The 13,405-nt window shown below is 50.0% G+C and overlaps 2 protein-coding genes across 2 annotated transcripts; both read right to left on the bottom strand.

Annotated features, from left to right (window-relative positions):
• Positions 1-2,919: 2,919 nt before the first annotated feature.
• Positions 2,920-3,999, bottom strand: LOC123232452 (testis-specific serine/threonine-protein kinase 2). The gene has a single exon (XM_044658900.1). The coding sequence runs from the start codon at positions 3,997-3,999 to the stop codon at positions 2,920-2,922; it is 1,080 nt and encodes a 359-aa protein (XP_044514835.1).
• A 2,985-nt stretch (positions 4,000-6,984) lies between these two features.
• LOC123232450 (testis-specific serine/threonine-protein kinase 1-like) lies at positions 6,985-8,103 on the bottom strand. The gene has a single exon (XM_044658899.1). The coding sequence runs from the start codon at positions 8,101-8,103 to the stop codon at positions 6,985-6,987; it is 1,119 nt and encodes a 372-aa protein (XP_044514834.1).
• Positions 8,104-13,405: the final 5,302 nt, after the last annotated feature.

The following is a 13,405-nucleotide window of genomic DNA, read 5'->3' as shown; positions in this document are numbered from 1 at the left end:
TGAGTAAAGTCACCATAGAATCTCAGAATTGGAACAGATCTGAGGGGACATTTAGTCCACCTAGATCTGTGCTGAAAACCCCTTTAGAGTCTCTGACCTTGAAGCGGAACCTCTTGTAGCTATGCCGCCTTAGTCTTGCCACCCAAGGGACAGGAGATTCAGTGACCATCATTTCCGTTTTAAAGAGGAGCAAACTGAAGCCCAGTTTAATTATCCGAGTCACAACATTAGTCCAGACTCCTGACTGTACAGAGAACAGGTCTCTGGCCATTCAGTCCTTGCTTAAAGACTTCAGTGAAGTGAACCCACCACTTTGCACTTCCCACTTCCTGAGGCTATGAGTAGCCCATCGTGCTTTGGGTTAGTCAGTTAGGCTCATTAGAAGGCTCAGGCCAGGAATGTTTTTGCATCACCCCCCCTCTCTCCATCGCTCCTAGTTTGCCCTTTGGAGGCAGACAGAAGGCGATGAAAATCTCCAGCTGAGAAACCTCTAAATGTTTGAAGACAGTCTTTTGCTTGTTTTATTTTGCTTAAAAGGTACCCTCAGTTCCCTCAACTGCCCCTCTTATGGCATGATCTCCAGCTCTTTTGCTATTCTGGCTGCCTCCTAACTGGCCAATATCCTCCAAAGACATGATTATTCCGTCTCGCTGCTCTCAAGGAGTTCCATCTAGGGGATGCTGTTCTCGATTTTAGATGTCCTGGCAAATCCAGAAGGCTACTTTGAATAGGAGCTGATGTTTCTAGAGCATCCTTCTGTTTATAGTGACGTGTGCTAACAAACTCTCCAAACCATACCTGAAAAAGAAGCTACCTCCTCCCTCTCATGGCCATCTCTGACTGTTGGGCATCAGCCCTTGTTTGAAGACCTTTAGGGAAGGGAGCCTCTTGTAGCTCTGCCACCTTAGTCTTGCTGCCCAGGGGCAGGATATTCAGGGACCATCATTTCCGTTTTAAAGAGGAGCAAACTGAAGCCCAGTTTAATTATCCGAGTCACAACATTAGCCCAGATTCCTGACTGTACAGAGAACAGCCACCTTCTGTTTGTCTCTAGCTGGTGACAGACGCAGCTATCTTAGACCAGGGTAGGCCACTGGGAGAAGAGAGTGCAGGAGATGGACCAGGTTGAGTTGGGGTTTGCTTGAGCACCAGCCACAGAAGGGCTTGGGGAACCAGGGGGCTGGTCCCACAAGTATTGTGCTCTCTTGGGCAGAGGAGTTTTCAGGAGTTCATTTTATTTACTAAGCTTCAGTCAAGTGCTTAGAGTCTATGGCGAATATAAAACCTTGTAAGGGAAATAAAGATGAAAAAGATATGCCAAAGATGTCAAGATGGTGGCTTAGAATAGTGGAGTGAACATTGGATTAGAATCTGAATCTGCATTGGAATGCTGACTTGGCTATTAATTACTGAGGTCCCTTGGGAAAATCCCATCCTCTCTTCAGCTCTGTTTCCTCACTTATATAATGAGGAGGTTCACTGGTGTGGTTTCTAAGGTACCCCCTAAATCTGTGATTTTAATTGCCGTCAAGGGAGTAGAATAAGAAGGAGGTAGTTAATATGGCTTTAGAAAAAGGTAGGAACCTTTCCAGTTGTTTGGTCAGAAAAGCTTTATGGAGGAGGGCCGCCAAGTTGGATCTTGAAGGACATTTGGATTCAAGTGGGATGGCATTTCCTGGAGACAATGGGGAGCCATCAAAAGATTTAGAGAGAGGAGATCCCTGCTTAAAGCTGTGCATGAGAAAGATGAGCCTAGGAGGATGTTTAAAGTGGGCTGGAGAATGGTTGGAAGACCAGGCTGGACGTGATGGAAGCATGGGCCAGAAGAGTGGTTCTGGGGATGGAGAAGAGAAGAGAAGCAGCGTGGATTGAGAGAAAATGGGGTTGACACCTGCCTCTTTCCACCATTGCTTTCCGGTAGGCTGATCCTAGTACCTGAAATTTACTTCTCCTTGTCTTAGACCCAGACCCCAAATCCTTTACTTTCTGGGCCCAGCTCACAGCCTGACTCTTTGAAGCCACTTTCCCTCATTTCCCTGGCTGAATGTGACTAAACTCTCTTGAAATTCTCCTAGAGAACCATGTTGGGATATTTTCTTGGTCCCTTTCACAGTTTACCGACTCTGACCATACTTTTTTCTCTAAGAGTCTTATTCCCCTACTAGATAATGGTAATACTTGATGCTTATCCAGCACTCTCCACATCTGTTCTCTTATTTGATCATCATAACAACATGATGAGAAGTATTAGCCCTATAACTGAGGGCCTGAGAGTAACTTGCCTGTTGTCATGTAGCAAGTGCCAGACACTGGATCTGGGACTCGGGTCTGCTGACTCTGGGTCCAGAATTCTAGAGCTAACCCATGGTTGGGGTTCACCTGATGAACCAAGCGTTGGAAGGGAAGGAGCTTTGGGGGCAGATGATGGTTTCATCCTGGGAACGTGCCCCAGACATCATGGAATGGGAGACTGGAGCTGGGTGAAGAGTCCAAGGCTGCCTGATGGCGGTGGGGGCCGCCACGGGAGCTACCTCGGTGGGTAAACGCTCGCCTTCGCCGCCTTCCCTGCGGGCTCCTCCTGCCCCGCCCGGGACCCTGGCTGAGCAGACCCCCACCCCAGCCCCACCTCTGGGAGAGTGGTGAGGCCCCCTGCCGCCACATCCTAGAGAAAAAGACTCCTCACGGGGTGCCGTTTGCACTTGTATAGACTTTGTGATTTATTTGGTGATTAGCAAGTAGTATCTCCGCTACTGAGTGGGAAGAAAGCTATAGAACGTAATCAAAATAGTGGTTTAATTGACAGATTTTACTTTTTCCTTGCACCCGTTGCCTTCTTCTGCTCCCACCTGCCTACTTAGCTACTTGTACGGAAGCTATGTGCCAGAGACTACCCTGGGGAGAGGGGCGAGACGGCCGCCTCTAGCTGTGAGCTTTCCCCACCTCAGATCCCGACAGATGGTCTTTGGTCTTGGACGTCTCAGCCAGCCGTTCTTCAGGCTTGGTCTCCTCGTTCTCGGGGACCACCAGCAGCCTGTGCTGAGTCTTGGCTCCTAGTTTGTGATCGGGCCTGTGTTCTTGCTTGGTGGCCGGCCTGGCATCCAGCTGCTTGTATTCTGCCCGGTACTTCCCCTCCCCCTCCCGCTTGAAGGAGGCCGAGGGCATGACTCTGGGCTTGGGCGGCTGCATCCAGGTGTGGCTGAGGATCTCGTCGATGTGCAGTCGCCGGGTGACGTCCGGCTGCAGGATGCGGTAGATGAGGTCCTTGCACTCGCCCGTCAGGTTCTTGGAGCGCGGGAAGTCCACGCGGTGCTCCTTCTGGATGCGCAGCATCTTCTTGATGTCAGAGTCGTCGTAGGGCATGGCGCCGCACACCATGATGTAGAGGATCACGCCCAGGCTCCAGATGTCGTACACCTTGGGCTGGTAGGGGATGCCCTGGAGCACCTCGGGCGCCGCATACGCCGCCGATCCGCAGAAGGTCTTGCTGAGGATGATGCGTCCGTTGCCGTCCCGTACGCAGCGTTTGGAGAACCCGAAGTCGGACAGCTTGATGTTGAAGTCTTTGTCGAGGAGGAGGTTCTCGCACTTGAGATCTCGGTGGACGACGTCCAGGTCGTGGCAGTACTTGACGGCCGAGGACAGCTGGCGGAACATCTTGCGCGCCACGTCTTCGTGCAGGGCGCCCCGGCATTTGATGAACTCCAGGAGGTCTCCCTGGACCCCGAGCTCCATGACGATGTAGATCCTCCCATCGGATGTCTCAAAGATCTCGTAGGTCTTGATGATGGAGCGGTGGTTGACGGTAGCTAAGATGTCCATCTCCCGGGGCAGGAACCGTTCCACAAAATCAGTGGGTGTTTTTTTGCGGTCGATGATCTTGACCGCCACATTGAATTTCAGGCGCTCGGAGTAAGCGGATTTCACTTTAGCATAAGAGCCTTTCCCCAAATTGATCCCAACGATGTAACCCTTCTTCCTTAGGACTGTGGCATCGTCCATGGTGCCAGAAGCAACCGATGCCTCTGACGCTGTTATCTACATCCCCTCCCCACATGGGCCAACAGTGTCCTCATTTACACTGCGGGAGAGTCCTCTGAGCAGGCTGGGCCTAGAGTTTGTTGGAGGTAGAACGCTCGGCATTGTCTCCGGAGTGACTTCAGCGTATGAAGTCACAAAGCGAAGCTGTCCAGAGTGGGGAACTGTGCCGGGGGGAATGGGGCTTTCGCCCCGAGGCTGTGGGGCGTCTGGAACCCTGGAAGGCTAGCAGCAAGGAGCAGCTCCCCTCCCCCCACCCCAGGACGCTGGCACACTTGAGTCTGGTAACTTCCCCCTCTTTTTTCTCTTAACCAAGGTGTGCCTGGGCAGCTCACCCGTCAGAATGGATTCTTTCTCAGAGTTCTGCCGGTCAGGAAAGGTGGCCTGTAGCTAAGACAGAACAGCAGGCAGGATAGCCAATGTCCGCCTTGCTCATTCAGTGCGGGCTTTGACTTTGGGGCTAGGCATATGGCCTTGTCCTACTCGAGGTGAATTCATTTGATTTCTTTGGAATGTGAAAACATATTCCTCCAGGGTATGACCATGCAAAATTTCAGCTCTCTCCCTTCATGCAGACACACATAACCCTGGCTTTGAGTTATCGGATGTGGTTACAAGTGTTGTTCCAATCTCCGTGGAAGCTACCCTGGCCAGATGTTTGGGGGGAGAAATGGAGTTGGCGACCCAGAGTGGATGAAGGGACATCAGATGCAAGTAGAGAAGATTGAATTTGGGGACAAGAGAAAATTGGAGTTAGTGCAAGAACTTTGGCAGACTTAAGAGTTTGGCCTTCATCCTGTAAGCAATGGGGGTATGACTGAAGTGCTTGAGAAGCGCTTCATCTTTGATTAATCTTAGTGTGTGCGTGAGGAGTAGAGACCAGTTTGAGGGTTCTTGGAATAGCCTGGGTAGGTTATTGGAGGAGGGAGAGCTTGGACCAGGATTCTCCTAACAGCTCACATTTGTAGAAGGCTGCAGTATGTACAAAATGTCTTCCCAACAAACTTGGAAGGAAGGTGGCACGAGATGACTTGGGCTTATTCCAAAAACCTATAGTTACCCTTCACATAGGAGCTCACTGCAGTGACTCAGCGGGGGACCCCTTCCCCACCTTTGCAGAGGACTGAATGAGTACTTCGGGTCTTGCCTCGGCCAGTAATACCCTCCGCACTGCCCCGTTTGGGACCCCCATTCAGAGCCTTGCTAGATTGGTCATCCTTTCCTGACATAGCCTTTGAGAGCTGGAGGTTACCCTTATGGAGTAGGAAGACTGGCTACTCCAAGTCGGCTTCATCGTGCCAGCCAGAATCTGAAGGAGCATCATTCCTGGTTGTTTTTAGGTCTGCTCCTGTAATTTCATAAGTGTAGGGAAATGCTTATGTGGAAACGTCTTTCAGCAATGCTGACTGGCAGCTCATTTATAACTTAAGACCTTAGAGGGTGGCTTAGGGATGCTGAGCTTTTAAGTGACTTGCTTAGATTAAGTCAGCCAGTAGGTGTCAGGCAAGATTGAGTCGAAGTCCTGTAGACTCCAAATCCAATGCTTTTACTCCCATGGTAGGCTGATGTCTCTAAAGCAGGGGTCGGCAACCTTTTTGGCCGTGAGAGCCATAAACCACATTTTTTAAAATGTAATTTCGTGAGAGTCGTGCAGTGCTCACAGTGAGGCTCCTGTAACAGTGCCTGAAAAAAATGGACTTTATGGCTCCTGCAGAAAGAGCCATACGTTGCCGACCCCTGCTCTATCTGGTACTTGGGGAGTCACAGAGAGCTAAAACTAAATGGGGAGAGACAACTAAATTCGACTTTTTGTAACTCTCTCCATCTCTCATGCCCCCCAAATTGCCCCCTCCAGAGCAGGATGGCATGTGTCAGAAGAAGGTTCAGAGCCTCTGGACAGCTGTGATTTCCAAATCCTGCCTTGATTTCCCAATGACCTCTTCCTTCCTGCATCTGCCCCCACCCATTTCTCATCACAGCTCCTTCTCCAGCCTCCTCTTAGGCCTGTTCTCTTATTTATCCACACAATATGCCTCTGGGAGGAAGGTTTGACTTGTCGTGTCTATTTTATAAATGAGGTGGATGAGGCTCAAAGATAGACAAGCTATTTGAAAAGGCAAGGGGTCAGGGAGGAGTCCAGGATTTTGAGCCCACTGGGTCTGTGCTTCTCCCCATACAGGTGCAGGGATAAAGGTCCAGGGAGTTGTTGGAGTGAGCCTCCCAAGGGCGCACAGATCGCTTCACACTGCCCGTCTGCCCTCTTCCCTCCCTTTCTGTTTCAGGTTCCCTTCTCAGTATGATAATAGTGTCCTGGTCAAAGCCGTTACAGCCTGGGGCCTTCCCGTGTGCTGAGGACACCCAGGTGAGAGGAACCCAGAGGAGAAGTGACTTATCCAAAGTCATCTAGCTACTAAGTTATAGAGCCAGCCAGATTTTTTTTTCTTTTGGAACCCTTACCTTTTGTCTTAGTATCAATTCCAAGACAGAAAAGTGCAAGGACCGGGCCATTGCCCGGGGAGGGTCACACATCTAGGATTTGATTGGAACCCAAGGCCTAGCACTCTATCGACTGTGCCAGCCAGCTACCCCGAGAGCCAAGATTTGAAGCAGACCCCGTGCTCTTTCCCCCTCTGCTGCCCGTCTTGACGTCTCCTCCCTTAGATTGCATTCCCTCCCTCTTCTAAGTCCAGACCACCGAGGGCCTGGGCTCTTCCCAGGACAATAATACTCAGGCCAGGTTTGGGTTCTAATATAGTCTGTGATTTATTGGTTTATTCTTTAGCCATGTGGTTACTATGTTTGAAGGAAGGGAGGAGGAATTAATGAAAATAGCAGCTCATAATGGACCGTGTTTACTTTCTCCCGCACGCTCCTGACCTCTCCCATCCGAGCTCCGAACCGCACCGAACCTCAGGCTCCATGTCTCTCCCCGGGGCGCGTCGAGCCTCCTTAGCTGTGCACAGATTCCGGAGGTGGCGAGGGGGCGTTCCCTTGCTCGCTCTGAGGGGATTGGTGCTGCATTTCCGCCGTGAAGCCCAGGGTCTCCGACTGCCTGGTCACCTGCACCGCCTCTTCCTTCTCCAAGACCGTGTCCAACTTGGGATCCTCCTTTGGTTCCAGCCTGGCCGTGGACTTCTTGTCCGTGATGGCCTCCGGGACCCTGAGCAGGTCCTGGCCCGTGGTCCGGGAGCTCTCCCCCTCCTTGGTGGGCGCGGCGCTGGCCAGGGCCTGCGCCTTGGGCTTGATCTGCTGCACCCAGCAGTGGCTGAGGATCTCGTCGATGTGCAGCCGCCGGTTGACATCCGGCTGCAGCATGCGGTAGATGAGGTCCTTGCACTCGCCCGTCAGGTGCTTGGAGCGCGGGAAGTTGACGCGGTGCTCCTTCTGGATGCGCAGCATCTTCTTGATGTTGGAGTCGTCGTAGGGCATGGAGCCGCACACCATGATGTAGAGGATCACGCCCAGGCTCCAGATGTCGTACACCTTGGGCTGGTAGGGGATGCCCTGGAGCACCTCGGGCGCCGCGTACGCCGCCGACCCGCAGAAGGTCTTGCTGAGCATGATGCGCCCGTTGTCGTCCCGGAGGCAGCGCTTGGAGAACCCGAAGTCGGACAGCTTGATGTTGAAGTCTTTGTCGAGGAGGAGGTTCTCGCACTTGAGGTCTCGGTGGACGACGTCCAGGTCGTGGCAGTACTTGACGGCCGAGGACAGCTGCTGGAACTTCTTCCGGGCGTCGTCTTCGTGCAGGGCGCCCCGGGTCTTGATGAACTCCAGGAGGTCCCCCTGGACCCCGAGCTCCATGACGATGTAGACCTTGCCGTCGGATGTCTCGAAGATCTCATAGGTCTTGACGATGGAGCGGTGGTTCAGCATGGCCAGGATCTCGATCTCCCGGGGCAGGAACTTCTCTAAGAAATCCGTGGGGGCTTTCCTGCGGTCTATGATCTTGACCGCCACGTTGAACTTGAGGCGCTCGGAGTAAGCGGATTTCACTTTTGCATAGGAGCCCTCTCCCAAATTGATCCCCATGATGTAGCCTCTTCTCTTGAGGACAGCAGCATCATCCATAGTCCTAGAAGTGGCGAGGGCCTCTGAAGCTGCTCTCTACATGTCCCTTCCCCACATAGGCCAGCAGCGCCCTTAGTGACGCTGCCTGCGGGAGAGTCCTCTGAGCAGGCTGGGCCTAGAGTTGTTGGAGGTAGAACGCTCGGCATTGTCTCCGGAGTGACTTCAGCGTGTGAAGTCACAAAGGAGCGGGGACTGCGAGGGGGAATAGAGCTCTCTCCCCGAGCCTGTTGGGTGCCTGGAACCCTGGGAAGACCCGAGGGGAAGAGGAGCTCCCAGCAGATGTCAGGCAGAGAGGGGCTTTGGCCGACCCCCGTCCCGGCCCAGCCTCGTGCTTCTCGGGCCCCGAGCTGACGAGGTAAGAGGGGAGATGAAGTCCTCTCTCGTGGCTCTCCGTAAAAATGGCTCTTTCTTCCCCTCTCGGACCTTAGAGCTTTTTCTCCTAAACTCTAGTCTTGCCCCTGCATAGAGTATAAGAGCCACGTACTGTGTAGAGGGTGGGAGGGGGAGACCCCATTTATTTCTACCTGCCCTTCCTCAGAGGGATTTCAGATCTAAAACTTGCTCTTCCCCGAGGTAAGGAATTAATCTTCTTGTGGCCTGTCCCCTGAAAGCTTTTCTAGGGATGGGTCTGTTACCACTACTAAAAGAAGTCTAAATGGCTAAAAATGGCTTCTCAGAACATTTGCACTTTGGCAGAAGACTCTGGGGGCCGTAATCCCTTAGTCCAAAGGAAAGGCGCTCTTACGTGGAGAAATGTTGCTAAATAGTAGTTTTGTGGGGGGAAAAAACAGCAACCCAGCGATAATAACTCGTTCCAAATGCCATCCGGGGGAGCTGAATGAATAACGGTGAGGCAACCAGCCATAGACAGCGTGGTCTTCACTGACAAATGTCTAGTGAGGAAGATTTGAGTGTAACAAGCCTGGAAGACAAGAAAGGACCAATTTATGAAAAACTTGAAAGCAAAAATAAGTGGATCCTCGAGGTAACAGGGAAGCAGAAGAGGTTATTGAGGAGGAGGAGGAGTCACTTCTTCAGATTTAGGCTTTAGAAAAATCACTTTGGCAGCCAAATGGAAGGATGGACTGGAAGACGGAGAAACTGGAGCCAGGGACACCAGTTAGAAAGCTACTGAAGGGTACAGCTGGGTAGCTCGGTGGATGGAGAGCCAGCCCTAGGGATGGGTGGTCATGGGTTCAAATTTGGTCTCAGACACTTCCTAGCTGTGTCACCCTGGGCAAGTCACTTAACCCCCATTGCCTAGCCTTTAACACTCTTCTGCCTTGGAACCAACGCACAGTATTGATTCTAAGGCAGAAGGTGAGAGTTATTAAAAAAAGAAGAAAAAGCTATTGCAAAGGTCCAGGACAGAGGTGCCAAGGGCATGAGCTAAGGTGGTGGCCATGTGGGAGAGGGAACAGAGATATTGTGAAAGCAGAAATGAGAAGATTTGGAACAGATGGGCTATATGGGGAGAGTACAAGTAAGGAATTGAGGATGAAACCAACGTTGTAAGCTTAGGTGACCAGAACAATGTGGTGTCCCTAGTTTTGAAGAAGAGAGGATTTGAAGACAATGATAATATCTATAGTTTTGGATGTTGAGTTTAAGATGTCTATGGGACACCCAGTTCAAGAGCTCCAATTAGGTAATTGGTGATGGATGACTAGAGATCAAGAGAGAGGTTAGGGCTAGATAACTAGATCTGGGGATCATTTGTATAGAGATGATGATTAAACCATGGACTCGGAGGAGGTCACCAAGTGACACAATATAGGGCAAAAAGAGAAGGGGGCCCAGGACAGAACTCTGGGAGGAATCCCCATAGGCACGACCTAAAAGAAGAACCAATAAATGGAACTGAGAAACAGCAGAGGAGAATAGGGCCATGAAAACCTAGAGAGGAGAGAGTGTCCAGGAGATTCTGCTGCAGAGACGTCAAGGGGAATGAGAATTGAGAAAGGGGCGTTGGAGTTGGCCGTGGAGACCATTTGTAGTTTTGGAGACAGTAGTTTCAGTTGAATGATGAAGTCTGCAGAGCTAAGAAATGAGTGAGAAAGGAAGCGTGACATCATGAAAAGGAGGGATACGGGATAGCATCTAGCCGGGATATGCCTGCCTTCTCATCACGTGCCATTATTCTTGTCCATGCCTAACTGTAATTCCTCCGTAGAGAATCCACCAAGACCCTAGAAGCGCTTCTTTGCTTTTTCCTGTTTCATGGGCCTGCCCATTCGTTCTCCTTTACTTTTCCTCTAAGCCAAGGCTCACACCTTGGAGGATATCACACATCCTTGCTCTTAACAGCACATGGAACAGGAGGCCAGTTTTTCCTGACACCATGCGATGGCACGCCATCACCGGGAGAATCACAATATCCACAAGACCAGCTTTGGCAGCAAGTAGTGTCTTGAGATCCTTTAAGACGCTTGAATTCTGGGTCCACTTCATTGTCCAGCTGCGCTAGCAAAAGTGTCCATCAACATCTAGGCCAGGGGTCGGCAACGTATGGCTCTCGAGCCATATCTGGCTCCACCTCCCGACCGGCCAGTCGGGGCAGAGCCCCAGGATGTGCCCCAGGAGGCCCTTCAGCCCCTGCCTCATATTCCAGCACCTCCTGCCTCCATCCTCCTTCTGCAGGTGTTTATGGCTCTCACGGCCAAAAAGGTTGCTGACCGTTGATCTAGGCAATGACAACTGCTCGTTTTTCTAAAACACAGTTCTAGAAAGCACTTTAAACAAACTGCTTAATTTTATTGTTGCAAAAAGCCTCCGAGGTAGGTAATGAGGCAGGTGTTTGACCCATTTGACTGGAAGAAACGGGAGCCAAGCAAGGTAATGACTTGCTCCATGTTAGCTCTAGTCAACAGCGGAGCTGGAATTTGAGTAAAAGCCCTGGACTGTAAACCCACCGTTCTTTTTCAGACATCACAGTTGTGGGATCAGGGATTCCATTTGTTTTGCCTGACACTAGAGGGCAGGACTGGGAGAAGTTGGTGGAAATCACAGGGGTTGATTTTTATTCTATTATGGAAATTTTCTTAACTGTGAGAACTGTCCAAATCCTGTTGAGTGGCCTTGGTTTTTTTATATATCCTTCTTTGTTTGTTTGTTCCTTTTATCTGTCAGCTTTATCTGTTTTATCCGCCTCTGTCAGTCTGTCTGTCTCTATCAATCTGTCTGTATCTCTGTCTGTATATCAGTCAGTCTGTCTCTCTATCTAACTACCTGCCTTCCTAACTATAATTGGTCATTAGAGCTCTTCAGTGGAAGCTGGATAACTCTTTGTTGGGGGAAGTTGCCCTCTGGAGCTCCTGTTCTTTCATTAATAAATTCCCCTTTACCTTAGGTCTCTCCTTCACTCAAGTCAAATCATTAAACCTTTTTTAAGTTTCTACTATCTGCTGGGTACTGTGCTAAGCTCTGGCATACAGAGAAAGGGCAAAATATGGTCCCCATCATCAAAAGGCTCATGACATACACCTATAAGTAAATAAGCTACGTACAGGTTAGTTTGGGGAAAAAACAAACTCAGAAGGCCCTAAGCTTGAGGGGAACTGGAAGAGGTTTCCTGTAAAAGACAGGATTTTAGCTGAGACATAAAGGAAGCCAGGAGGCAAAAAAGGAGAGTTTTGGAGGCATGGAGGGGAGCCAGTTAAAAACTGTCTGTCTGCATTTCTGAGCAGCCTATTCTCCTTTAAAGCTCACTCTTAACGGTTTGCCTCATCCAAACCCCGATCTCGGTGACCCCCTAATCTCCAGGTCATTCCCCCTTTCTCAGGCTGTTCAGGACCTGGATCATGGTCTTACTCCCCAATCCTTATCCTCATACTTTAGAAATTCACTCAGACATCTTGGCCTCCCTGCTCATTCGCCACTTCAATTCCTTTGATTCTCAGTTACATGCAGGGATGGTTGGACCCTTGATCTTGCCATCATTATCCAGAAGTCTGAAGTTCCACTAACCCCAACCATTTCCTTTGCCGCAACTAATTCTGGGTTCTGAAATGACTTCTAGCTCCTCTTCCTCCTCTTCTAGTTCTCGTTCTGACTTTAGTTAAAATATAGACTGTCCTTGTGCTCAGATCCCTTACTTTTCTCTTTTGTTACATTCCTTATCAATACCTGGCCCTGTGTTGGACCTACCATCTGTCTTCTGTCCTCCAGGACTGGAGGGAGCCACCCAACTGGACCCTCACTCCACTAATTAGATTTTTTTTTAATCCCTCACCTTCTTAGGATGAATAGTATGTATTGTTTCTAAGACAGAAGAGTGGTAAAGATTGGGCAAGTGGCGGTTACGTGACTTGCCCAGGGTTACACAGCTAGGATGTGTCTGAAGGCCAGATCTGAGACTCATCTCCACTCGTGATGCTCTATCCACTGAACCTCCTAATTGCCCCTTCATCAATTAAATTTCTAATATATTTACTATAACACTGTTCCAAATTCTCCTGTTTCTCAAGCTTTCTATTATTATTCTTCCCCTTCCCTTCTATCTCAGTAGAGGACCTCACCTCCTTTTTATTTTTTGAAATTTTTATTTAATTAATTTAGAACATTTTTCCGTGGTTATGGGATTCATGTTCTTTCCCTCCCCTCCTCCTATCCCCCTCCCATAGCTGATGCACAATTCCACTGGGTTTTACATGTGCCATTGATTAAGACCTATTTCCATATTATTGATATTTGCACTAGGGTGATCGTTTAGAGTCTGCATCCCCAATCATATCCCCATCAACCCACTCATCTCCTCCTTTACTGGACAGCGGTCATGAGTTCTTTGTTCTTTGCCTCAAAAGCCCTTGCTCTCATTTCCCTCCCATTTTCTCCATCATTTTCATCTCTAAGGAAGAGGCAGCTCTTCTCCCCAAGACCAATCCTCTACTTATGCCCTTGACCCTTTCTTTCTCTCATTTCCTCCTGGAGTTGGAAACTTTTAATCTTCAATCTCTCCCTATCCACCAGCCACTTTTCTGATGCTTATATTTTCCAGTCTCAGACACCCTTTGTCCTAACCATTCTCCCTTCCCAGATTCTCCCTTCTCCAGTCTGCGACTTGGCCAAACTGATTTTCCTAAAGTCCAGAACTGACCTTGTTGCCCTGCCCAAGAAGCTCCAGTGGCTTACTCCTGCCTCTAGGAACCTAAGCTCCCTTGGTTAGCATTTCAGGCTCTGGCCCACTTTTCCTGGCTAATTATGTGTTGCTTCCCTTTATGCACTTAATCATCTGGCCAGAAAGACCTGTGTGTGTGTGTGTGTGTGTGTGTGTGTGTGTGTGTGTGTGTGTGTGTGTGTGTGT

This window comes from Gracilinanus agilis, chromosome 1 (assembly GCF_016433145.1).
Source record: "Gracilinanus agilis isolate LMUSP501 chromosome 1, AgileGrace, whole genome shotgun sequence".
NCBI lineage: Eukaryota > Metazoa > Chordata > Mammalia > Didelphimorphia > Didelphidae > Gracilinanus > Gracilinanus agilis.
This window is presented reverse-complemented; position numbering and strand designations above follow the sequence as displayed.

What these genes read in the sequence shown, in the direction of transcription:
- LOC123232452 (XM_044658900.1), bottom strand. Translation starts at nt 3,999, where the DNA reads ATGGACGATGCCACAGTCCTAAGGAAGAAGGGTTACATCGTTGGGATC.
- LOC123232450 (XM_044658899.1), bottom strand. Translation starts at nt 8,103, where the DNA reads ATGGATGATGCTGCTGTCCTCAAGAGAAGAGGCTACATCATGGGGATC.